At 39.3% G+C, this 27,493-nt stretch overlaps 1 protein-coding gene across 12 annotated transcripts in view; it reads left to right on the forward strand.

Moving 5' to 3' along the window:
• Positions 1-1,074: 1,074 nt before the first annotated feature.
• The window catches only part of LOC121012260 (RNA-binding protein 12), a 34,983-nt gene continuing 8,564 nt past the window's right edge, over positions 1,075-27,493 (forward strand). The window contains exons 1-4 of one of the 12 annotated variants that reach the window (XM_040447197.1): positions 1,150-1,299; positions 2,825-2,959; positions 7,012-7,096; positions 9,986-15,406. In XM_040447197.1, coding sequence (XP_040303131.1) covers positions 10,008-12,839 — 2,832 coding nt within the window. In that variant the 5' untranslated portion in view covers positions 1,150-1,299; positions 2,825-2,959; positions 7,012-7,096; positions 9,986-10,007 and the 3' untranslated portion in view covers positions 12,840-15,406. Of the gene's footprint in view, positions 1,300-2,824; positions 2,960-7,011; positions 7,097-9,985; positions 15,407-27,493 lie in introns of those variants that run through there. The other 11 variants (XM_040447198.1, XM_040447199.1, XM_040447209.1 and 8 more) reach the window with 11 other exon arrangements.

Below are 27,493 nucleotides of genomic sequence, written 5' to 3' on the forward strand. Positions count from 1 at the left end.
GTGAAAATATAGTCCCTGATTTTTTTTACTCAGTTGACTTCTCACTTGCTGATTTGGAAGATTAGTTCAATTTTGGTAATAGTCATCATGTTGAAAACTAGCCTCTGTACTCCAGAGCTGTAATATAACAGGAAGACAGTTTGGGGATAAAGAGGAAAGGTAGTTTTATTACTTCCAGGCAAAGGAGGCTGCAGCAGACTTAATGCCTTCAAAACTGCAGACCCACTCTGGATAAAAGGCTAAGGAGTTTTATAGGAAAATACAGGATCTGGGTGGTTTGGATAGGAACCTGGTAGCACTTGAGCCGTATTGGTTAGGTCTTCATCGTGGTCTCATGACTAGCGCTGGCAATGGCCATCTGAGTCTCATTACTAGACATACATTGAGGTAAGCGAGAGGTCAACATTGATGCGGAGTTCCTGGAACAAATGATTCTACCAAAACAAAACAAAACAAAAAAAAACAAAAAACAAAAACAAAACAAAAAGAGGGTAGGCAGAAGCTTTAAGAATGAGGAAGAGAGGGAAAATATTGTTCAAAGTCAAGTCTTGCTGAAGCATGAATGTATCCATCTTAATTTCTATCCATCTTTACATTTCTATAATGGTTTCAATCACGATAATTGAGTATAGGCAGGGGGAGTGCACAGCATGAGAATAATTTTTTCTATAATATAGTAATACTAAATACTAAATACAATACTTAATACTAAGATGCAGTCCGTTAATGAACACTAGTGGGTAAGGCTCCCTGGATTTACATTTTTAACTGGGAAAAAAAAATTAGGTTTTGGTTCTTTTGTTAGGGCATCGCCAACAGAACCGGGCACTACTTTGTGGTCCATTTCATCCTCGACACACTGCGCGAAGAAGGCATTATTTCTTCTCTTAATAAGAACTGAAGCAATTTGCACAACGTTCCGCAGTGAACGGACCACCCAGGTACTCTTCCCCATCTCACCGAGCAGCGCCTTTCTCCTAAGGCGGGGCTAGTGCGCAAACGTCGTACGTACGGACTCAAAGCTCCTCTCGCCACAAATACCCGCAACTTCCGGGAGATTGCTCAAGAACCTCCCGGCGCTTGCGCCGCGCCGCCCCGTGATGTCACCACTCCGTCCCGCCCCTGCTGGAACGCGGAGCTGCCGAGCGGGCTGTCGGCCATTTTGTGAAGCGGCGAAAGAGGTGGTGGCTGCTGTGGGCTCCGGGAAGCCGTTCGGGCTGGGGCTGTCGGCCGCGGGGCGGAGGCACTCGCGCGGGGGGTAACTCGGGTCTGGGTTCGGGTGCCGCGCAGCTCTCCCCGGTAAGACTCCCGCAGCCCGGAACGGGCGGGGCTGTGCGGGGCTCGAGCCGCCCCTTGGTGGCCCGGGGCGGGGCCTTCGGAGGCCTCCGAGCCCGCCGCAGCGAGCGCCCCACACAAAAGGGTCGCGGCATGGCTGCGGGGGCTTGGGGCGCCGTGTGCGCCTTTGAAGCCTGAGAGGATGCAGGAAGGACGCAAGAGAGGATAAGCCTGCATACCGAAGTGGGGACGAGGCCATAGTGAGGACGCCCCCGTGGTCTGAGGGAGGAGGCCACAGCTGGGTGGCCCAGCGGCCTGAGAACTAACGGGGATTGCAGTGAAAACACACCTACATCCCGAATGAGCCAGATTTTCTGCGCCTCCCAAAAGAGACAGAGATTGTAACTCCATCTCTGTGTCCCGAACTGAGGAGATAAACGTAGTGAGGACACTCCCTTCTTCCGAAGTGGAAAGGAGGCCCCGGTGGCCTAACAGGAAAAGGGGACTACAGTCAGGACACATCTATGGGGAGGAAGCTGTAGTCGTTACACTCTTCTGAGTCTAGGAAGGAAGTCAAAACTGGTCGCCTTCGTGGCCTGAAGGTGGAGGGGGTTGCAGGGAAATGCTTCCCAGGCTCAGCGCTGGGCGGGGCTTACCCTCGAGGGTGTCGGCGATTTGAGAAGCCGGCCTCTGTAGCAAGAAAAGTGGGGGTGAGTACGTCTCCCAGGCCTCTGAGAATTGTAGTGAGGTACCAGATCTTTGGTCCCCAAGTAGGGAAGGGGCTGCAGTGAGGACCACCTTTACATATCCCTTGGGAGAGAGCCTCCCGCTCTGAAAGAGGAGGAGGTGCAATAGAATGTGGAGGTTGGGTGCTTTTGATGAGTGAGTTGAGTTTGTCTAGCGGAAGCTGGAGGTGCTAGTTGGCAGCCACGTGAAATAGATGGGAGGGGCTTTGAGGATCTACAGGTTAGTGTTGGGGTTGGATACCAGTGCAGGAGGCTTAGCTGCCAGATTGCAAATGCATGGACTTTATGTGTGCCTGTAATGTGTGCTTTATAGTGAAAAATCTAAGCGGCTACGGTGAAGGTTACTTTCGGTTATTCAGCACAAAACATGCTGGGAGTTTTGTATACTGTGTTGCAGGCTCCGTAGGAGAGGTTTCTGGATCCTAGAACCGTCCTAAAACCCTGGATTTCCAGAGGTGACCTAATGTAAATTGTGGTAGTTGTTCGGAACCATTCTGTATTATTCAAGAATAGTGTAATTCCGCTCAATATAACCCGAGAGAAAAAGTAATTGCAACTGAAGGACTGTTGAAGGAGAGACTTATGACTGGAGTATTTCTCTTACAGCTTCTTGATTGAATGGTTTAAAATGGTGTGATTTTTGTAAAATGCAGTGTTAGTAACATGTATTGCCTTGGACTTTGTAATCTAGTTTGTATTGTTAATGTATTTCAGAGCGTTTGCAGTTGAAAAGTGTCCTACAAGTCTGCACATACAGGCTTATTGTTTCGTGTTTGTTTGTTTGTTTGTTTGTTTAATTACAGAAATATACAAGACTGGGTTGTACTTGTTTTTGAAATTTGGTGGTTTTGAACGAAAGGAGGATTTCTGGACTTTGTGGGAAGTAATTGTGTTCAGGCATCTTCCAAGATTATAAAAAGTTGAAAGAACTGTTACAGGTGGTTATAATAATTTTATGGTAATTTTTTAAGAAAATGAAATGTTTGCCCTGTTTGTATAAAGGTTGAGGGATGTGCTCAGTATTATTACTGGAAATTTTTTTTAACGTAACAGGGAATGCATTTATATTATCTTTATATGCTCAATTAAGTATTTTATGGATTGTAACGCATCATTTGTATTTTTCTTATGATATCTGTTAGGTGAAAAATGTGAAGGTTGAGAAACCATTGTGGTGATTACTTGGGACATATTGTTATGTGCTAATATCAGTATACTTCTGGCTTCTTTCACTTTCTTGTGACATGCCAAATGTTTCAGTGTTTGCATATTGCGAGTTTGGGGGTTATTGGTACAATTTTTAGATGTGAAACTTGATTTTGTCAGCCAGTGTGTTCCTGGAATTCGGTGACCATGTTTATACTGTTTTCATTCCATTTTTTAGAGAGCCACTTCATCTTTCAGCTTGAATGAATGTTTTCCTCCGTAGATGTTGTAGAAAGAACTTCTAAGAGTCAGTAATGGTTGCACAAAAGATGCTTTTTAGATATCTATCCCTAAAATCTAGAGACTGTCGTCCATTTCTGTATCTTCTGCCCCAGCCACAAGTGCTTAATAAATGTTCGTGATATAAATGAATGTTAAATATTTTAGGTCAGCTAAACAGAAAAATAACTTCACCTAATTGATAGTTTAACACACTTTACTACCACCGCTCATATAACTTCTGGTTTGCAAAGAGTTTATTTTATTAAATTTCAAGCCACCTTTCAAGTCTTAAGACCGATAGGGAGGGTTTACATGGTTGGCTAGGTTAGAAGTAATATTGTTGCTTTTAAGTTTAAATCAAGTAAGATGATGGACATATTTATTGGCATGGGGGGGGGATTGAAAAATAATATAGTCGTTTTGGCAGGAGGAATATATCTCTTATTTAGAAATGTCTTTTGGTTTGCTGCTTTTGATAACTGACTGCAGGCTAATGGGAAAGTTGAGTAACAAGCTATCTAAAGGATTCATGTCCCTCAGTGTCAGAAGAATTGTTTCATTAAGAATGATTCCAGAATCTGAAGTGTGATCCATTTGGGGTTGGGAACACAATCAAGTGGATGAAGCTGTTGGGTTTTTTTTGTTGTTGTTTTTGTTTTTTTCCTGTAATGCCTACCATACTGTGATTATTCGGCTTATGGCATTGTACCCATTATGATTGGTTCTCTGTTGCTCATGTCTGAGGTGACATTTGAGGGGTGCTGCTTTTTGTATTTTTTGAATCTAAAGAACTTTGGCTCTTCTGTATCTGATTACTGAACAAAGTTAAAATTCACTTTTTGATGTTTATCACCAGATGAAGAGTGGAAATGGTTAAGTTCTGGTTTGTACCTTGACTTCCTGATAAAGAGGATTGTTGTCATTTTATTCTGAAATCTCAAATGGTTGAAATGGCTAGTAAATAAGAAAATATGTCGTGTCATAATATGCTAAATGTTCATAGCAAGTATTTGTAATTTGTTCATGTTTCTGGTATTTGTAAAGCTGAAGTAAAGCCACTATGTTAGGATTAATTCCTAACATAAAGCAGAAAAATATACTAGAGCAATCTTCTTGTTTTAGATCTTCTGATACAAGTGAATTTAATGGCACTTTGGGCCCATTTTCTCCTTCCTATCTTTATGCTTTATGAATAGGTTAAAAAAATATGTGCTTTAGATGTTTTGTTTCATAGAATTGTTTTCAGTCTTACCCTTCTAAAATTCACGAAAGCTTAAGCTGGTTGGAGTGGATTTTTCATGTTGGGATCCTTCATTCCATTGCTAGCTGATAATTTAGAACCCAGGGATGAGTAGGTTCTTGGAAAACAGTGGTGCCTCTTAAATTGTTGTGCTCTTTACAAAGTGAGGTGTTGAAAACAAAAGCACTCAGTTCTCAGTTTTGATTTACTTTGTCCATTTGAAGGAAGAGGTGGAACACCAAGAGTTGTGAGCTTCTAGCTTCTAGCTTCTAGCCTGAACTTTTCTGCATATTTTTCCTTGGTATGGATTGATATGGATGTGGGCCTTCCCCTTTGCTCAAATAGAAAAGATTCACAAATTTATGCCTAGATTGATTTTGTATTTTATTTTATTATTTATTTTTAAATGTTTATTTATTTTGAGAGAGAGAGCTCAAACAAGGGAGGGGCAGAGAGAGGGGGGTACAGAGGATCCAAACGGGGCTCAAACCCACAAGCCTTGAACCCACAAGCCATGAGATCGTGACCTGAGCTGGAGTTGGATGCTTAATCAGTTGAGCCACCCAGGCGCCCCCCTGATTTTGGAATTTAAATTTAACAATGTAAAATTTGAACGAGGCATCTGCCAAATTCACCTGGGCCTTTCAACTTTTTCTTGTGGAATGAGACATTTCCTTGTTATAGTAATTTCTGGCAACCCTTTAGAAATTTTTTGAATGTAGGCCTGGTGTGTTCCTTTGGGCTTAACTGGCTGACTCTGATCTTGTTCCTCTCCAGATGGACATATGGAACCTTGTTGGGTCTGGAAGGGAAGAAGCTGGGGAACCTGTTTCCCTTATTATCTTCAGGGCACATGTCCTGGCCCCATACCAGACATTTTGAATTGGAATCTCCAGTAGGAGATCATCTGTTAATCACAAATGCTTAACTAGAAAATTACTCTGGTTCTGTTGGTCATAGAGTCCAACTAGTACATTTAGAAAATAATATTGCAGAAATTCTTGCACTTCTCATTGAGCACAGCCTTTACCTAAAGCAGGCTTTTTTCTATTTCATGCTTCCCTTTGTGACCTGTTAGATAAACTTTTAGGTGTGGCTTTTAAATAAAGAGTTTTAAAACTCTTTAAACATAATTAGAACTGATTTGTACAACATATAAAAGAATGGTACAGTGCTCTGGGCTTTTGAAAGCATTGTTAATGACATTTGCATAGCTTTTGTGACAAAAAAAAAATCTCATTCTTAAGTAATTTGAGTAATTGTTTACAAGATGTTTAGCTCGTCCTTTAGAAAAAGTTTAGAGTAACACTAAAAGTTTTTAAAATTTTACTTTTTGGTGATGAATATTAAGCACTGGTGGTATCTTGAAAGATAGTTAAAAATGTGCATCATTCTAAGTAGTGTTCTATTGGTAATCTTAATACTTAACAGTGACATTTTTTTTCTCTGTTTCTCTAAATTAAAAAATGGTCTTTTGAAAGTAATTGTCTGATCATTTGGTTTTCTGTGTTGCTTGTGAATTGTTTATAACTTCATGGTTTGGGAGAAATTCCAGTAAGACATGAGTGACTCATTTTTACTTTGGGAGGTATTCTTAATATGTCAGACATTTTTAGTTTAGTTTTTTGTTTGTTTTTTGTTTTTATGAGTTTCTTGGAACAGTTTTGGTGTTAGAAGGAAAAAGTACTTTTCCTTAAGATTTTGAACCCCACTGGTTTTAAATAGGAATTAGTCCTTAGAGCCTGAACTTTCTCTTCATTTATATTTCTTGGTTCTTGATGCTATTTTGGTGCAAAGGAAAATATTTTGAAAGTAATTCCAAGAATTTCTATAAGTACACTTGAATTGATGACTGTCATTTGTCTTGGAACTGTTATTGTGCAAACTTGTGCTTCTTCATCAAACATTTGGTGGGACCTAAGGAAATAGGTCATAGTTGGACTTGTGTTGATGGAATTTTCTGGACTGGTTTAATCATCAAGTAATAAAAGTAATTATCAACTGTGAAGCTGAGCTTTATGATTGTTTTCGTTTTTAATTGATTCATTCTTGGACTAATTTATGGCACATTCTTTATGTAAATATATTATGTTTTGAGAGATACTCAAATTTGAAAGCAATACCAAGTAAGAAGCATATGTGGGATTTTGGTACATGTGTTTCTTTCTTTCTTTCTTTCTTCTTTTTTTTTTTTATATGCATTCTAATGAAGTACTCTGGTGGTTTCAGACTCGCCTTCATAATGTACAGTTCAGTGTGGCCTGTGCGTGTTGTTTTGTGTTTCCTGCATTGATTTTTGCCTCCATTTATTCTCTATTGCAGTCTAAAAGTTGGTTTTAATTGGTTGCCCACAGGATTGACTTGGCCTCTACTTCTTGTTAAGAAAATACATCTCTTGTTTGATCAGGTAAGAGATTTTGAATAGAGGGTTTGTTTTTATACAAATTAAAATGAGATAGCTTATTTAGTAACATGAAAATATGTGTAGCAGCTGAATTGTGGGGGATTTTCTTTTGCTTTTTTTTAACAGTCTTATCTGAGGGATGGGGGTGGGGTGGACTGGGTGCTTTGAACAGTTGTTGCTTTCTTTGGGGGTCAGTCTTATTTAGATGCATTTCTCCTGCTGAATTCCTGATTATTAGGCAGTAAGTAGCTGTTTTTTTTCCTCATTGTAGCATTCTAGACTAATTACAAATATAGGTGCTTGTTATTGGTATGGTTTTTTAATATTCCTTTGAGGTATAGGTATAGATAATGGGTCATATGTTTTAGAATACATATTTTGACTTTAGATGGAACTTTAGTGATTGGAATCTAACCCTCTTGTTAAATAACAAAGGTAGGCTCAAGGTAGTTGAAGTGACTTACCTGTCAAACAGGCGCTTAGTAGCAGAATAGCAGATCTTAACTTCATATTTTTTTGGAACCTGAAAACTGTTTTTCACTTTAGATGGCTTTATGAATAAGTCTTATGCTCTACTTTGGTTTAATCCTCAGCCCTTTTTCTAGCTGGTAATCTGGGCAGATTTTCAGCGTCATGTTTTCGTATGTACTTTGCGCAGACTTTCACTACATCCCTTCTCTTAGTAGCAGATGGTTTTTGAAGAGTTGCTGTGTGTGTCACTTTAGCCCTGTGTTTAATTTTTCTGTTCTTGGGACCATATCAAATTCCCATTTTACTGTCCCAGTGTAAACTAACATCTCTATCTCTCAAGTCTTTTTGGGTGCCTAGACTACTTATCCATGATGTTTCCCCCATATAGTGAATAAATGATTAAGCATTTTTTAAAGTTGAACGGGAATACTGTCTTAATTTTGCATATAGCTAATATGCTAGAGATAGTAAGGAAAGAGAATTTAATGACTTGGAGTTGTCTTGATGAGCTTTCATATAGATTGCTAAGTAGTAAATAAGCGAAAAGAGTTTGTTGGTGTGATTAATTTTTTTAGTATTAATTTTTCTTGCTGACTCTTGCAAACCAAAGACGAAAGGCTTCCCTCCTCACCCAGATTTCTAGTGTTTTATAATGGTCTCATAAGAGCATTTTCTGTTTGCCAATCCATCTTTCTGGATTAAATTTGAAAGTAGCTTTTATATTTGTGTATGTGTGTGAGAAAACTGTCAAAGCCAAACAGTATATTTCTGTTTTGTGTACAGCAGTCATAATGGTTGAGATATAATTACAGATTTTATTTCATCAAATTGATATTCACATAATATTTGACATGAAAAACTATTTTCATGAGGTTTACAGGATTCTTAGAGCTTGCAGCAGGAAACTTTGGTCTTTTAATGTTCCTGTTTGAAAGGTGTTAAAACCAAACTCAAGTCATTTATAATTTTCCTGAGGTCCCAGAGCTAGTTATATATGTATATGTTTTTTAAAGTTTATTTATTTTGAGAGAGAGTCGGGGAGGACCAGAGAGAGAGAATCCTAAACAGGCTCCATGTTGTCAGTGCGAAGCCTGATCATGGGGCTCAAATTTACAAACTGTGAGATCATGACCTGAGTAAAAGACCCTTAACCAATCGACAGAGCCACCTAGGTGTCTCTAATAGGTTTATATTTAAAAGTTGATATTTAAGATGGATTGGAAAATACCCTAAGTTATTGACCACATAAATTTCAAATTAATATTTTTTCTAGTCCCAAGAATTTGTTTTGTATCAGTTTACAAAGGGCTGCCCTTGCATTTACACTTGAAAGCCGTAAGAACTGAAATAGTGAAATTTTACTTAAATCTGGGAGAAACTTTTCTTTTTGACTAGTTAAACATGAGACATCTAAGGAGATCAGTGAGTTCCCAGAAATTCCACAGGAATTACATTGGGTAGGAGACTATAACAATCACTGAATAAAGTTTATATACCCTAGTTCTTTTTAAAACAAAAAAAATACCTTTTTTTTTTTTTATTATCAGCCTTCTGTGAGAAAAATGAATGTGTGTGTGTGTGTATTGGTAGGTTTGGGAATGAGTCATTGGATCTGGGTTTTAATTAAAATAGCTTTGGTGAATGGCACTGTAACCAGGTTCTATTTTTTGGAGTGACGACTATGGATAACTAAGATTTTGGCTATTTTATTCAGTAGTTCTTTGGATTCTTCGTATGCATTAATCTTGTTTGTAGTAACTAATTCCATATGTAGTTTTCTTTAATAAATAGAGCTGTAATGCAGTTTGAAGAGTTTTAGGATGAAATATGGAATCGGTTCTCATTTGAGACTTGAATCTACTTTAGTGTTAATTATTTGTAATTCATTAGTATTCCAGTTTCCTGTTTCTCTTTTGCATTTTGAGATTGAGTCATATAAAATGACACTGATAATTCTACAAAGTTGTCAAGTTTATAAAGGAAAATGCTAAGTCACTTTTAAATATTAACTTTGATACATCCTTTGCATGCTTTCCTCCTGCAGACTGTTAAACTTTGTGTCCTGATCTGACTTACACATTTCTTTTAAATCTTACTGAATAATTAGTGGTCTGAGTGATATAATTGGTGATTTTACTTTCATTATGGTGGTTTTTTTTCCTGAACTTTTGAGTCATAGGACTGAACTTCTAACTGTTTACAGAATTAATGCCTTTTGGAAGTTGAAATTGTCTAGGTTTTACATTGTAAACGGCACATAATATTCAGTTTTTAGAATATTCAAATTAAAAAAAAAAAAACAAACCCTACATTGCTTGAGATAGTTTGAGGGCCTAATAAGGTAGCTGGTCATTCTTGTAGCTAAAAACTTGGTGTGATGAACAGGAGTCTGACCTGGCCGTTGCCTTTTCTCATCTGCAGGTGTGTGTGGTTTCAGCGCAGCATGGCTGTGGTCATCCGTTTGCAAGGTCTCCCAATTGTGGCGGGGACCATGGACATTCGCCACTTCTTCTCTGGATTGACCATCCCTGATGGGGGCGTGCATATTGTAGGGGGTGAACTGGGTGAGGCTTTCATCGTTTTTGCCACTGATGAAGATGCAAGGCTTGGTATGATGCGCACAGGTGGTACAATTAAAGGGTCAAAAGTAACACTTTTGTTGAGTAGTAAAACGGAAATGCAGAATATGATTGAACTGAGTCGTAGGCGTTTTGAAACTGCCAACTTAGATATACCACCAGCAAATGCTAGTAGATCAGGACCGCCACCTAGCTCAGGAATGGGTGGCAGGGTAAACTTGCCTACAACAGTACCTAACTTTAATAATCCTTCACCCAGTGTAGTTACTGCCGCTACATCGGTTCATGAAAGCAACAAAAACATACAGACATTTTCCACAGCCAGCATAGGAACGGCTCCTCCAAATATGGGGGCTTCTTTTGGGAGCCCAACGTTTAGCTCAACCATTCCAAGCACAGCGTCTCCAATGAACACAGTCCCACCACCACCAATTCCTCCAATCCCAGCGATGCCATCTTTGCCACCAATGCCGTCCATTCCCCCAATACCAGTTCCTCCTCCGGTACCTACATTGCCTCCTGTGCCTCCTGTGCCCCCAATCCCCCCAGTCCCTTCTGTGCCACCCATGACCCCACTGCCACCCATGTCAGGCATGCCACCCTTGAACCCGCCACCTGTGGCCCCTCTACCTGCTGGAATGAATGGCTCTGGAGCACCTATGAATCTGAACAATAACCTGAACCCTGTGTTTCTGGGTCCATTGAATCCTGTTAACCCTATCCAGATGAACTCTCAAAGCAGTGTGAAACCACTTCCCATCAACCCCGATGATCTGTATGTCAGTGTACATGGTATGCCCTTTTCTGCAATGGAAAATGATGTCAGAGATTTTTTCCATGGGCTCCGTGTTGATGCAGTGCATTTGTTGAAAGATCATGTAGGTCGAAATAATGGGAACGGATTGGTTAAATTTCTCTCCCCTCAAGATACATTTGAAGCTTTGAAAAGAAACAGAATGCTGATGATTCAACGCTATGTGGAAGTTAGTCCTGCCACAGAGAGACAGTGGGTAGCTGCTGGAGGCCATATCACTTTTAAGCAAAGTATAGGACCTTCTGGACAAACCCATCCCCCACCTCAGACACTTCCCAGGTCAAAATCGCCCAGTGGGCAGAAAAGGTCGAGGTCAAGATCACCACATGAGGCTGGTTTTTGTGTTTACTTGAAAGGGCTACCATTTGAAGCAGAAAACAAACATGTCATTGATTTTTTTAAAAAGTTGGATATTGTGGAAGATAGTATTTATATCGCTTATGGACCCAATGGGAAAGCAACTGGTGAAGGCTTCGTAGAATTCAGAAATGAGGCTGACTATAAGGCTGCTCTGTGTCGTCATAAACAATACATGGGCAATCGCTTTATTCAAGTTCATCCAATTACTAAGAAAGGTATGCTAGAAAAGATAGATATGATTCGTAAAAGACTGCAGAACTTCAGCTATGACCAGAGGGAAATGATGTTAAATCCGGAGGGGGATGTCAGCTCTGCCAAAGTCTGTGCTCACATAACAAATATTCCATTCAGCATTACCAAGATGGATGTTCTTCAGTTCCTAGAAGGAATCCCAGTGGATGAAAATGCTGTACATGTTCTTGTTGATAACAATGGGCAAGGTCTAGGACAGGCATTGGTTCAGTTTAAAAATGAAGATGATGCACGTAAGTCTGAACGCTTACACCGTAAAAAACTTAACGGGAGAGAAGCTTTTGTTCATGTAGTTACTCTAGAAGATATGAGAGAAATTGAGAAAAATCCCCCTGCCCAAGGAAAAAAAGGGTTAAAGATACCTGTGCCAGGTAATCCTGCAGTTCCAGGAGTGCCCAGTGTGGGAATGCCCAATGCGGGAATGCCTAATGCGGGAATGCCCAGTACAGGAATGCCCGGTACAGGAATGCCCGGTGCGGGAATGCCTGGTACAGGAATGCCCGGTGCTGGAATGCCTGGTGCCGGAATGCCCGGTGCCGGAATGCCTGGTGCGGGAATGCCCGGTGGAGGAATGCCTGGTGCAGGAGGTGAAGAACATGCCTTCCTGACTGTAGGATCTAAGGAGGCCAACAATGGGCCTCCATTTAACTTTCCTGGTAATTTTGGCGGGTCGAATGCCTTTGGGCCACCACTCCCTCCTCCAGGATTAGGAGGGGCCTTTGGTGATGCTAGGCCTGGTATGCCTTCAGTTGGAAATAGTGGTTTGCCTGGTCTAGGACTGGATGTTCCAGGTTTTGGAGGTGGACCAAATAATTTAAGTGGGCCAGGATTTGCAGGAGGCCCTCAGAATTTTGGAAATGGCCCTGGTAGTTTAGGTGGCCCCCCAGGTTTTGGAAGTGGCCCTCCTGGTCTTGGAAGTGCACCTGGGCATTTGAGTGGGCCGCCAGCCTTTGGGCCTGGCCCTGGGCCTGGGCCTGGCCCAATTCACATTGGTGGACCCCCTGGCTTTGGATCTAGTTCTGGAAAACCAGGACCAACAGTAATTAAAGTGCAGAATATGCCCTTTACTGTGTCTATTGATGAGATTTTAGATTTCTTTTATGGCTATCAAGTGATCCCAGGCTCAGTGTGTTTAAAATACAATGAAAAAGGTATGCCCACAGGCGAAGCCATGGTGGCCTTTGAATCTCGGGATGAAGCCACAGCTGCTGTCATTGACTTAAATGACAGACCTATAGGCTCAAGGAAAGTAAAACTTGTCTTAGGGTAGCTGTTCACATCAATTCTTTATAGGGTAGATCTTCATAGTGCTGTGATTAATGCATCCAGATTGTTTTCCTAGTATTTCCAGGTTAGAACCTGTGGATTGTTTCAATTGCATATAGATTGGTTTCTATAACATAGAGCATTGGTTGACTGTTTACAGAAGATTCACTACCAGTATAAATATTGCTGTATGTTACAGTAAAGCTGTCTGGAGAGAACACAAAAATGATTTTGGCATACCATTAGAGAAACCATTTGTAAAACACAAATGACCATATAAAGCTTATCAAGGAGTCTCTAGATTGGTTTTGTTTTATATCTTATGAGATGAAGAAAATAGAAATGTCAATAGAGCTCATTAAGGGTGCTCTTGCCAGCTGCTGAAAAATAGAAGTTGGCTACTCTTGGAATTTGGTTTAAAGCTGGACAGATTTGCTTTGTTATAGGGTCAAAGCTTTGTCTAAAGTCCTCATTTTCTTTTAAAATTGAATAAAATCTCTGTATACAGATTCACTGTATGTACCTTTATTGCTTCTTGAGGGTTCTTGCTGTATAGACAGTCCTGCTTCTGAAGTTGCTGCTTTTTTGTTTGCCTAATTGACTCATTTGTAAATGAGCAGAACTGTTCTTGTTGTTGTTGTTTTAATATAAAACTCCACACTTGGTTTGTGCTATAACCTTGAACTTTGATTTCTAATGTCACACTTAAAACTGTGTGAAATAAGTACTTTTGCCACAAAAATAAAATATGGAGTCCTCTACCTACCAGAGCCTTTTTGGTTTGACCGCCACGTTTTAGTTTAGTCAGTTTAAAAATTGTTCATGTTGTTTGGATGGCATCAAAAACCCGAAACCACTTGTAATAATCATTGCTTAAGATGCTGGATTTGAAGTCCTCTCCATGATGGACTGATATTCTGGCAATTTTGTTCTGTCCCAAATTTGTGTGAAATTTTGGCCTGTAACTAAACAAAGAGGGTCCATTTATAAGAAAGAGCATTATTATATCTAGTTTTGTTTTTTTTTTAACTGAAGTTGAAATTGTTAGCTTTGTTAGCAGTAGTGTTATAGAATAAAAGATCCATAAGCGGTTCCATAGATGTGCATTTAATCCTGTTACTTTGGGGGCTTTTTGGTCTAGTTGTTTGATCAGGAGCCTATTTATAAAAATTCTTCATAAGGAGTACAAGTGCAGCTGCCAGAGGGGAGAGAATTGAGACTCTTTGCCCTTTTCATACTCTTTTCTTTGGCATTCAGGACACTAAGGCAGGAGGACCACATGGGTTCTGGTTGGTAAGTGTCCTTGTCATGAAAACATTTGCCTTACAACATCCTGCTCACTGATACAAAAGGCTCTACTTATGGTTACTTTCCTTCTTAGTTAAAATGTTCTAAAGATGTGTCACATTATATTATAAACATATGGAATGGGAGATTGGTGAGATATCATGAAAAACAAATTTTGTCTTACTTGGGCCTCTGTCTTGGTTTGAAACATTCCCAACATTTCCTGCAAATCAATGTACTTACAAAGGGGTCAGCCTTTTAAAAGAAGTATTTCCTGTTTAAAAAAAAAAAAATAGTGCCTTTTTGGTGTTGCAAGTCAGTGGAACACTGAAATACAGAGTCTGGTATAATTTAGAGTTAAGAGTGGTAACAGTTTCATTTGTGTGATAAGATTTGGAGAGACTTTTCATCACTACAATCTTAGAGGATTGACAGTACAGGATTTTTTGTTTAGGGAGAGGATTATTTAGACTTTCAAAGAAGACATGGCTGTGTTGTGGGTCTTTTGACAATTCATGAATGCATATTCGCTTTGACAGATCACTAGATATTGCCTCCTCAACTAAAAAAGCAATATGATGTTTATATATGCTGTTCAATTTAAGTTTTCTATTAAGTAATCATTTCTCATTCCAAAGACCAAGTGCAGAAAACTTCAGCGCTGCTTGGGAGTCTTATTTCAACTGCAGTTTATTTTCCCCATTGGAGAGCTGACTATTTTCATTTTAGAAAAATGGGTTGTTTGAAGATGAAAGCCTTTTATCTTTTTTCCACAGTTTATTTTGGTTATATGTTCGTACAATCTTATTAAATATTTCATATACTTTATTGCAACTACTTTGTTATTTCTACATCTTAGATAAATGCTGAAAAGGAAAACTTGATTTCATTGTTCATCAAATTAAATAAATTAAGAAAATAGTGGTTTGTGTAGAAATTGGAGAGAACTGTTTCATATTTGGTTGAGTCACAACAGTGCTTCTCGTTGTGAAATGTAATTAAATGCTTTGCCCTCTGGAACTTGATTTTTGTGTATCTGAGACTTATTGAATAGAGTGCTAACTGCTAAGCATACTGTTCATCTTGTTCTGGGCATTGGAGTTTGAGTTTTAAAAAATTCTTGAAAATATGCTCTGTGAAATTATTCATACCTCTCTTCCTGCAAATTTTCTCATAACTAGGTTTGGGGTAAAAATGAATTTCTTTCTCATTTGCTTTGTATGGTATGAAGGATTTGTAAAGCTTTGCTTAAAGTTGTGTGCATTTGTAAACACTATCATGATATTTTCAATTTTCTGTGTAAATTTTGTCTGTTTTTGGTGACATGAACGGAAGAGAATCTTTTCCTTTAGGATTAATTCCCTCCTCACCCCCTTGCTGGGTGTTTTGGTTTTTTTAGTTTAAAGGATTAGAGAAATCTACAAAATGTATTTTATAAATAAGCAATTTTGTAAACTTTTTCTGAACTCGGGTGAAACGTTTAGTTCACAAGCAAAATTTGGAGGTGTATTCTGTGTTTAATACTGTAGTTTGGATGTATAATTATTAGTGGGTTTTTCTTTCTTTTTTTTTTTTTTTAACGCAACACTGTTCAGTGAAATGTAGTTCCTAGCTTTGTGCTCCAAGTTGTCAAAGCATCAACCGTGAAAATTGCATTAGGAAACTTTTTATTCACAATTTCAGAGAGTAATGTTCAGTGTAATTAGGTCAGTCTTAACACACTGGATGAAAATCTAGGGCCGTGTATGTACGTAAGCAAATATACCTTGGATAAAATAAGGATCCATGAAAGCCTTAATCAAACTCAAAGTCCTTTTTATTGGATTCTGTCATTGTGTACAGGCGTGGGTCAAGGGTTTAAAAATAAATCCACTCATCAATTTCAAGAACATTTAAAAATGAGTAAAGAAACTGTAAAGTTGCTGCTAGTTAAATCTTCTGTAAGAATTCCTGGCAGTGATCACTTTTAAAACTTTCCCACTCTTGCAAAATTACCACATTTAAGTAGTTTTACCGGCAGTTCTACAGTAGTCCAAGCTTTAGAAACCAAACACAATAAAACGATTCATTGCCAGTATGGCCACAACATTGCCAGCAAATACTGCCTTGGCATCATTCAGCAGAGGTTTTTGTTTATAAAGATGAAGTCTTGAATACTGTTCAATAAACTTGTCACAAAATAAAAGAGGCTGATGCTTTTAATGCTTTACACAAGAGTACTCTATTGAGCTATACCATCAGGGTTTTTTGTTTATTTGTTTTGTTTTGTTTTGTTTTTAACTCCTACAAATACTTTGTGCCTTTGGAAAGATGGATTTGGTGATCTTGGAGGTAACCATTGTTGCTTATCCTTGTCTGCTAATGCTGAAGTGTGGAAAGAAGATACCTGGAACGGCAGGGAGGAAACTTGATTCTAGGTCAAATCTGTGGTATCCACCTTTTCAGACTTTTATCTTACGTGCTTTGCTAGCAAGCCACTTCGTTATGTGGACTCAGAAAGTATGAGAAACCAGATCTTCTTTTTACAGAGGGAGTCTTAAAGGGGGCTGTGAATTGTCTTTTTAAAAAACTGATTAAGAAATGGAAAAAGAAATCTTCAGAATGCATTGTCAGTTGCACATACTTCTAAAGCTTTTTCTTTTTTGTTTACTTATTCTTGTATTAGTATGTGAGGTGTTTTGAGGTGTGGGAGAGGAATCAAAAATACTGCTGCTTTCTGACATTGATGCTCTGGTTTTGTCCCTTCCACATTTTGTTCAACTGCTAAAAAAAATTAGCAAATGAAAAGTTTCCATAAACTCCAGAGGCCTTAAAAAAATCTGAATTGAAGTTGCAGATAAACTAGTGGGCTATTCCTTTTAACCAAGGCTCTTGAATAATATAACTTTTACCTTTATCACGAAAGTTTTTAGTCTGTTTTGAGTTTCAATACTGAAGTTGTTTTAGAGGGGTTTAGACTTAAACATACTTAATTCCAGGTGGTTGCTGAACTGTTCTAAAATTATGAAGGTTTGACTAAGCATTTGAAAAATCACAGGGTGAAATCAGCTGCCTACAGATACCCAGAATGGCCCTTACCATCTTAAAGGGATAGACCGTATGCTAATAATACATTTCGTTTTCTTGTTCAGGAGAGAGCCCTCATTTTGACTCATTGTTGTCTGCTTTCCAGTGTTTTACAGCAAGAAGTGGTTTAGCAGTTTGTGCATCACCACCATTCTCCTTACCCCCCAAAAGTAGAGCTTTTATGGGATATGAGAATCCAAATCTAAGAATACGCTTTTTAATTAAAAAATTGCTTGGTGTCAGTTTTGTCTTTTTAGTATAAAATCTGATAGATTGCATTGACTTATCTAAAATGTTCTGGAAAGAGTATACTCTGGTGGTGGCACAATTCTTTGATGCTATAGTGACTTTTCTGGAAAAACCCTTCTGTTTGTACCTGTTCATGTAAATGTTAATTCTTTACTGTGCTTCCTGGATTTATTCTTGTTGCCTTGAGCTACTTTATGCCAGATGATCTCAGAAGCTTCTTAGAATATGGCTCCTTTTCTGGATCAACGTAACTAACAATGAGCAACTAAGGTAGCACTGCTTTTCTACATATTGCTCTACTACTGAAGAGTACAGAAGGGGCAAAAAAATAAAGCCACTTGATGAAAGCATTCTAGCCCCAGGGGCAGAAATCTGGTGGCAGGAAATAGTGCTGAGGCAAATCTCATTAGCTGTTATCTTTGAATTCTTTTAAGAGGCCCAGGAACCTTTCCCTAGTGAAAATGTTGATAGTTAAATCATAGATACTAAGAAAACTTGTAGAGAAGTGGCTAAATGACACAACAGACATTGGAATTGGCATCCCAGCTGAACCAGACATCTGGATTCTGATTTTAGTAACTTAATATTTCAAGTCATTTTTCCCAGTCAGCCAAAGGCTGTTTCATGTTGAGAGAAGGAAGAGGTGACTATTTGGGGAAAATAGAGGTATGACCAGCAGTGGAACATAATTCAATATGGACAGAGTCAGATGTTGAAGAATTGTAACACTCCCAGGAGTAAGCTGTGCTATATTCAAACAGGCTGCCCTTAGTGTTTGATTCTCTACATTCTGATACTGCCCGTTTCCCGCCTTTTACCTGCTTACAATACTAAGTCTGCTGGTAACCAGGGCCATGAGTTTCTCACTGCTATCTCTGTAGTCTAGACTCTTAATGGTGGGGGGTTGGGGGGGGGAGATGTGACCTCACTCACCATCTTCATAAATAAGATTTGTCATTTAAGCATTTGTGCTACATACCAAATGTAACAACCACATGTGCTACCATAAGTCACCTGTTAGTCCTTGCAGAGTGGGGAAGGCTTAAGGGTAAAGAAATTCAGCTACTTTATTAAGGGGTCTTAAATCATACTAACTGGTGCTGTTGCTGATTTCATTTTCCTTTTGTTCCACTTGGAAGTGAGTTAATGCCATCCTCCACTACACTCCCCCACATAGAGTGTTGCTGTACAGAGATGGTCATGTCCTTTATACAGAACTCTTTCTGTGGTGTGGGCCTATGGGACCATCAGGGTCCCTCTGCTATAAATCTGGCTAAAGTGGAAAGACTAATGCAGCTCTTTCTGAAGTAGATGCTTCCAGTTACCTTGCTTTGATGATCATTGAATTGACAGGTTGGAATTGGAAATGTCTTTTGCCTCTAAGCTTTTAAGACCGTTTCACATGGATAATCAGCTTAGCCCTAGCAGTAACCCATGCTGACTAAATTTTTTGAGCAGTCTTATGCGCCCAGTACTTCCATGCTGTGGTAGAAAAGGAAGCAAAATAAAATGCCTGTTCTTAAAGACCTAAGGTCTTAAATTATACAAGTAAGTGCTCCACTGTACTTGTGCATGTACAGGGTACACTCATGTCCCACAGGAAATGGATAAAGGGTTTCCTGGCGAGTTGCTAAATGGTCAGACAGAACAAGTGTAATGGAAGCCTTGTGTATAAGCTGAGGGAAGGCATGGTCTCTAACCAAGGTTCTTGGGGACGTAATATTAATTTAGTAAAATGAAATGATTAATTGTGTGCGGGAACACAGTGGCACTACCTAAAATGGTATTTGTTCTGGAGGCTCTTAAAATTGTTCCATAACAGTGTAGCCTGAGTGGTGTGACTGAGCTGAATGGTGAGTAAGGCAGGCAGGTAAAGGGTTGGTTCTAGGAGTGTCCTGACCTAGCAGAGGGATAGAATCTTTTGTCTTTTTAATGACCTTTTGACTAGCTGCCGTATACCACTTCTTATAAACAAATGGCCTAATAAGACATTCATAAATGGTCCAGAATTAAGTGAATTCCTCCATCAATTTAACCAGTTGTATATAGTTGACTATCTGAAATTCATTTGGTAGTTTTAGCTTTTCTGAATGAGATGTCCACTACTTTGTGCTTGTTATTCCAGATCAGCACTGTCCAGTAGAGTTTTGTCCAGTGGAAATGTTCTCATCTGCATTCATATGCTGATCATTAGCCACTGTAGTAGCTACTATTTTTTTTTTTAAGTTTATTTATTTTGAGAGAGAGGGAGAGTGAATTCCAAGTAGGCTCCACTGACAGTGCAGAGCCAGACATGGGGCTCCATCCCACCAACCATGAGATTATGACCTGAGCTGAAATCAAGAGTTGGACCTTTTAACTGACTGAGCCACCCGGGTGCCCCTGTAGTAGCTACTACTAAATTTAATAAGCCACATGTGGCTAGTGGCTACTGTATCAAACAGCACAATTCTAGGTTCACAGAACAACAGAAAATTTGCTTTTCCATGTCTGATCTTTGGAGATTCCCCATGTTAGGCAACACTGTCCAATAGAAATAAGAGTCACTTATGCTATTTAAGTTTTTCTAGTAGCCACGAAAAAGAAAAAAACAAAAACAAGTTGATAATACATTTTATTTAACTCAGTATATCCTGAAATGTTACCATTTCAGTATATACTCTATAAAAATTATTGAGTTTTTTTACCAAATTTTTAATGTGTATTTTATAGCACATTGTGATTTGAACTAAGCATATTTCAGGTGCTCAATATCCGCTTGTGGGTAGGAGGCCGTCCTTTTGGACAGTACAGATTTAGAATATAAGAAAAGTTATCCCCTGTCATTTCTCTTAGCTGTGCTGCCTCTTTCAGCTGTGTGTTTACTTTTGAGTATTTGAATTTTGTTGTGTCCCTCCTAACCTTTCCCCTTCCTCTTACATTGGCATGTTTTTTTGAGGCAGTTTATTTGCCTCAGTTAAGATTTTTATGGGCTACAGTTACCTTTTTCACTGACTAACTAGGTCTTACATTATAAACTTATTAATCCTGCATCAGAATCCAGCAGCAGAACTACAATCTTTTCCCTTCTCCCCACCCCACCCCATCCTGCACCCCATCTACAGTGGCAAGTGGGCAGATCAATGTGTGTCTGTAATGTGGTTTCCTTATTGTTCAAGTCCTCTCTTTTATTTCCCAACTTCTCTAACATACAAATTCTGAAGAATAACCCATTTTAAGACCTCCTGTGTATCCCAAGTGGATTTATTCCAATAAGGGGTGCTTGCATTATGAACAGTAGGTAGGTTTCTTTTTCTAAGGCTCTGGTCTGCTGCTGTTCACTCGGCTTCTTTATACCGTACCTCACATTGCACACTGGAAATGCACTCGCTCTTGTCAATGCCCTTTTCCTGGAGTTGCTCAGGAAGGTGGTCCAGTACAGTTGTCTTCTACACTCTGCAGGCAATAGGCAGGAGTCTCGTTAAAAGAAGGTAGATTAAAAGAATGTAGATTCCAGCAGGGCAGGCTGGTGGGCAGAATTGGCGGCCTAGTAGGCGTTCTATGTAAATTTTGGTATAAATCACATTTTCCTGAGAATGTGAATGCAGAATTTGTGCTTGTTATTTAAAGTTTATTTCTTTGATAAGTCCTACAAACGTGGAGTCCAGCAGTTCCTGTATTCCTGCCCTGACGGACAAATAGAACGTGTGGTAGATGCAGAATTATTTTCCATCAGTGTATAAGTCTAGTTGGTACAGGTCATGGGAAGAGACCACATGAGGCTCACTGCTCATGTGGAGTGGCCAGGTGGATTTCAGATTGGACTGGATTGCAAGGTGTGAGCTGTTGCTAAAATGGATGGAAAAGAACACATTTTTAGGCAGTTTGGTTGTGGTTCATTAGTTATCGTGTGTCCCAGGGCTAATCATTTCCTTTCTCTGGTCTTAGTGTTTTAGAAAATTAGATTAAGCTAGATAATCTGATTATACCCAGTTTCAAGCTTCTGTGAGCCTGTATACCCAGCCTTTCTGTTTCTGGAAGTTTGTAGGTAATTTGAACCTTAAAACTAAAGAAAGGCCAGTGGAACTCAAAATTTTGGTCTGGTGATGGCTCTTCTGCTTTTTCTGAGTGTGACAGCAGTCTCACACTGCAGTTTGAGAATTTCATTAGGAGAGAAAAGTAGGGAGGGCCTTCATTCCTGCCAGTTAGGTCCTCTGGGGCAGGTGGACCAGCAACATTTTTCTTGGTTGTCCCATGAACCGACAAGTTTGATGATGATACCACAAAAGGATCCATTTATGAGTACTGAGAATAGGATCAGTTAACACATTATTGGGCACTTACTGTATTAGTGTCAGGCAGGGCATACTTTCCATCGTTGGCCTCATTTAATCCTCAAAATAACCCTGTAAAGTTGGCACTATGGTTATTATCCCCACCTTACAATTGGGGGAAATCCAGGGGAAAAGAAGCAAAGTGACTTGCTCAGTTTCATTAATAGTAAGGGTAAGCAGATAATATTCAATCATAAGCTGTCTGCATGACTCCAGAGGCAGAGCTCCTCCTTTAACTAGTGCCTGTCCCTTACTTTTGGGAGATGTGAAGGGCCACTGGCAGCACCCTTCTGTCAGGGGTCTTGAGCTTGCTGGGGAAGGGACTCTGACCTTGCTCCAATACTCTGTTTATTTTGAGGTAGGCAGTTGGAGGCTTTGTGTAAACACATCAGAGTCCTAGGGCACAGAACTCCCACCAGTACAGTCCTATTTTGCTTGAAGGCTACGTGTTCTTCCTCAGTTTGCTTCTTTTCCCCCTATCAAATTCACTCCTCAAGCTAGGTTCTTTTTGAAGAGTTGGACACCAGTTGTATTTGTTCAACTTTGGATAAGTCTTTTGGGGATATTGATGTAGTTTGACTTTCAAACTTTTTTGACTGCCACAGAATATAGTCACAGGAGAAACCCTGTGACTGTTTACTGTACCATATTTTCCCCCTTTTCACTTTTTGTGTGACCTTCACATTTTAAGCTTTATAATATTGCCAAATACAGTGGCAACCAGACTTCTAAGTATCATATGGATCTAAACCAAATTATTGCTTAACATTTTAGTTTTAAACACAATTTGAGTAGCCTATGGTCATATGTATTAATAAAGACTGTGTAGTTTTATAGTAAGGATTTTTAAGTAAGGATTTTTAAGTAAGGATTTACATATTTTGTTCAGTTTGTGACTTGTGAGGCTGTCTTTGGGGCTGCTAATTAAATTTGGGAAATCTTTGTTATACAGAAGGAGAAGCAGGGGTTAAAGAAAAACTTGTCTACTGTATCCATGTCTCTTGATGAGGCAGAAAAGGAAAGGAACAGTGGTGGTGGGCATAGTTTGTCTTTTTAATCTGAAGGGAAAGGAGTATTCCATCTGTGGTGTTCTGCCCATTGGGACCCTGTGGAGAATTTCCTGATTGGCTTTCAGGACTTGATCTAGCATCTGAGCTGCTCCAGCATGCCAAGGTAGGCAACAGGAGTGTGAGCATGGCTTTGGTTTGTTGGAGTGATCCTGCCACCCAGACATTTTGGTGCTCTAGTCTCCTCTTCGAAGCCCGAAAATGGGATTGAAATCTGTTTTTTTTTTTTCTCTGTTAGGACTTTGGGAAGGGAAGAGGGCAGTGTAGTTCCTAAACATGAAGGAGTGCTCAACTGGCACTGAATGGATCCAGGTGGATCCGGGAGAACAGATCTGTTCTTAGATTTTTGAAGGGCAGCGTTAGAATCTCCAAGGCAGGGGAGGGGATGCCATAGAAAACAAAGGACAAGTTACTCCCTATTGGCAAAGTGGGATTCCCTATCAACAATGATAAACTGGCTAGCTGTGGGAAGGGAAGCCCTGATTTTTAGGATTTGCCCCATCTCTGTGGCTTAAACCTTTACCAAATTCACTTACAAAATTATGTGATATGTACCACTCATCTCTTGCAAACCATACAGGCCTGCTCCAGCACACTGCTACAAGCCTCCCTCAAGGTGTTTTGAATTGCTGTCCGGTGCTTAGGTCTGTGCTGTGTGAAATAGGAGATCCTGAGGCAGTGTTTGTTCTACAGATGTTTGTTATTTTATGGACAGTCAAGGAGCTGGAGACATTGACAGTTACGGTGTAGATTGAGTATAGTAGTCCAGGGTGAGAAGTTGTTGAGTGATCGAAATATTGTGAAAAAGAGAACATATAAGAGGTAGACTTGAAGGATAAATAATAGCTAATAGTTATTGGTAATAATAGTTGCAGGATGTGTAAGCACCTTGCATACATTATATACAGCTTTAGAAAAAGATTATACCCCCCCACTTTACTCTCGAAGAACCTGAGCCTTAGAGAGTATTTTGCCCAAATTACATAGGTAGGACATCGTTCTGGTGGGTGCATTAGTAGTACCTCATTGTGGCCAGGGAGAGGAGTAAGGCCAGTATTTGGAGCCTGGTCTCTTGACTGCAGAACCCATACTCTTGCCCACTACATCATGTTGCTGTTGGATACAAGAAGGAAAGTTCTTCAGAAGAGAAGGATATGACTATAGTCCAAAGTTCTAGAGGAGAGGAGCACCGGGGTGGCTCAGTTGGTTAAGCATCCTACTTCGGCTCACGTCATGATCTCATGATCTGTGGGTTTGAGCCCTGCATCCGGCTCTGTGCTGACAGCTCAGAGCCTGGAGCCTGCTTCAGATTCTATGTCTCCCTCTCTGCACCTCCCCCGCTCGCACTCTGTCTCAAAAATAAATAAATGTTAAAAAAAAAATCAAAGTTCTAGACGATGTAGAAGTCAGAATATTTGAGTTTGGTCCTCATTTTGTTGAACCTGATGTGTGTGGCCTTATCTAAATCACATTTTACCTCTCCGCCTTGAATTGAGGGACTTGGATTAGAGGCTCACTCAGTTCTTTTTTATTTCCGTCAATAGAGGAAAGCAGCCTACAGGGGAGAACACAAGGGAAGGAGGCTTCAAGTGGTAGAAGACAAAGGAAGAAAAGATTGGTGCTATATATACTTAGTTGTTTCTGTTTGCAGTTCCTGACTAGCACAGAATGGAAGGCTTCGGGGTGCTGGGGGCACATAGAAATAAGCTAGTCTTGTGTTGAGTGTTCTAGAAAGTTCATTTCTTCTTGATGGTTTCAAGCAGTAGGCTAGGACTAGATTTGGGTCGTTTCTGAGGATCCCTGGATTATCACTCCTTTCCCAGTATTAATTCAACAGATATTTACAAAGTACCTGCTATGTGTGAGTCACTAGAATAGGAACAAGACAGATTTGGTTTCTTCCCATGTTGAATTTATAGTCTACTAGAGGTAATAGATAATAAGCAAGTAAATAAACAAGTTACACATTTTGATAGGTTTATGAGAAGCTGGGTATTGTTGGGTTGGAGTCAGGGAAGGTCTCTGACTTTGTTGAACTGAGAGTGGAAATGAGACCAGTTAAGAAATGCAGAGACTCTTATAGACATCCAGGCAAGATATGCTGGCTCAGAATATTGGCAAATATTAGACCTCTTTTACAAAAATAAATGAGAAAGTTTTAGAGGCTTTTATTGACTCACTTAAATGTGATATTTAATATGGTTTCATAAAATTTCAGTCCTATAAAGGATGCTGAAAGTCCTATGGGATTAATTATAATGGCACCAGATGAAAAGTAAAGGAGTCTGGCTTAAGGACGTAGCTGTTCAAAGGATATGGAATAGAAGAGTGACGTGAACTAGGAGTTTTAATTATGTAAGATTTCCAAACAGGTAGGCTTGGAGCTAGATTTTAAAGGAGATCAACAGGATTTGGGAGAGAATAATACTCCCAGGCATTAGATAATGTAAAGGGAATATGATTCAAAGGATAGAAAACTGCACATTATAAGGATTTGCTTATAAAGAATTGCTAATTCCAACGAGAAGCCAAGGGGGCAGATTTGTGAAAAACAACTGTGGTAGCACAGGAAGCTCTGACTCTCAGAAATGGAATCCCATCCCATTTGCACATGTAGGTCCACAGAATTCTGATTGGGGTTTTAGTCTGGTCAGAGAAGAAACTAAGAAAAGATAGAACAGGACTAGCTGTGGGGAAGGGGTGCAAATGGTAATAGACTAGGAAAGAATGCTCTAATCTGCCAGAAATTGAGGCCTAGCACAAGAAGAAGCGCCTGTCCCACTGCCAAAGTGTCTTCCCCAAAGCCTCTTTGTCTCTGGGATCTTAGAGGAGCCCTGGAGGTAGGGAAAAGGCCGCAGCTCCAGTTGCCTGTAACTTCACCACCACAGATAATTACTGCTAATACTTTGTAGTTCTCAACAAAGTATCAGGGATAAACCCGTAGTTCTCCAATATAAGTCCTCCGCTTAAACTTTTCCTCAACATATCTACTATTTAAGTTCTACAATTTAAATGTTTCTATATTTGTTTTACCACATATCCATTCAACATACCATTTACTTACTTACTTACTTATTTATTTATTTATTTATTTATTTATTTATTGTGGATTTAAAAGAAATTGCAAGTATCAGCACACTTCATAAATATTTCAACATGTCTTGAGTTCATCATTTCTTACAGGTTTTTTTGGGGGGGTGGTAACATTTACATACAGTGAGATGTATACATCTTAAGTGTATCATTAGATGGCAATGAAAAATGCATTTGTGGTTCACGTTCCTATCAAGATGAGGAACTTTTCCATTCCCTCTAGAGTTCTCTCTTCAGTTAATACCTGCCCCTCCCCTGGGGGACATGGGAAGAATAACCACTATTCTGAATTTTTTCATTATAGATTAGTTTCGCTTGCCTTAAAACTTTGTAAGTGGAGTCTATGTATTTTATGCTTCAGATTCATCCATGTTACAGATATTAATAGTTTCTTTTTGTTATTGCGTAGTTTTCTCTTACATGTATAAATATTAAGGTTTATTCATTCTCATATTGATGGACACTTGGGCTGTTTCAAAATTTTGGCTATTATAAATAAAGCAGCTATGAACATTCTTGTATAAATCTTTTTGTGGACATAACGTTTTCTTTTGGATAAAAATCTGGGAGTGGAATTGCTGTTTGACTAGATGCGTATTTGGTTTTCTAATAAGGTGCCAAACTGTTTCCAAAGTGGTATATTTAATGCTTTCACTAGCGATGTATGAGATCTCCACATCCTTGACAACATTTGGTATTGTCAGTTTTTCTACTTTTAACTGTTGTGGTGGATATGTGATAGTATCTCATTGTGGTTTTAATTTGCATTCCCCTGATGACTAGTGCTGTCGATCACTCTTCCTTTGTATATTTCCAATCCATATATTTTCTTTTACGAAATATCTGATCAAATTCTTTGCCCATTTTTAAATTGTCACTTAGTTTTGAGTTCCAGGGGTCCTGCATTTAAATTTTAAAGCTCAGTTGTACAAGATAAGAATAGAGAAGATTTACTGCTGGACAGTAGTTCAAATGGAAAAGGCCTGAAAGTTTGAGTTGAGCAAAAGCATGTTACCATTTATTCAACAAATGGTTATAAGTACCATGTACTAAGCCACTGATATTAGGGATACAGAAATAATACCCAGTCCTAGTTCCAAGGAGCCCATAGATTATGAGGGTAGACAGACAAAAATCGAAATTTTGGTGGCAGTTTCAGTGTTAAATCACTAATATTTAATTTACTGAATACCCACCATAGGGTAGGTCCTGTTGTAGGTACTGGAGATAGGCAAACCAGATGTGGTTCCTACTCTAATACAGCTTACTTTCTTATTTTCCGTATATGGATGAAGACCATGCAAAAGCTTTGATACAGGGAATGAGATTGATGTGTGTATGTGTGTCAGAAGTGAAACCTGGTTGGAACATACTTATGTGGCTAGATGATTAGTTAGATAAGGGTCAGGTCTTGCAGGGAGGGCCTTGTAGACCATTGTAAGAACTTTGGACTTTGAGTGTTTTGTGATGCCAATCCAGAGTTTTGAGCAGAGAAGTGGTATGACCTAGTTTCTGTTTGGTTAATAAAACACTGTGTGTGTGTGTGTGTGTGTGTGTGTGTGTGTGTGTGTGTGTGTGTGTGT

This window comes from Herpailurus yagouaroundi, unplaced genomic scaffold (genome assembly GCF_014898765.1).
Source record: "Herpailurus yagouaroundi ecotype Mexico unplaced genomic scaffold, PumYag 196, whole genome shotgun sequence".
Classification (NCBI taxonomy): Eukaryota; Metazoa; Chordata; class Mammalia; order Carnivora; family Felidae; genus Herpailurus; species Herpailurus yagouaroundi.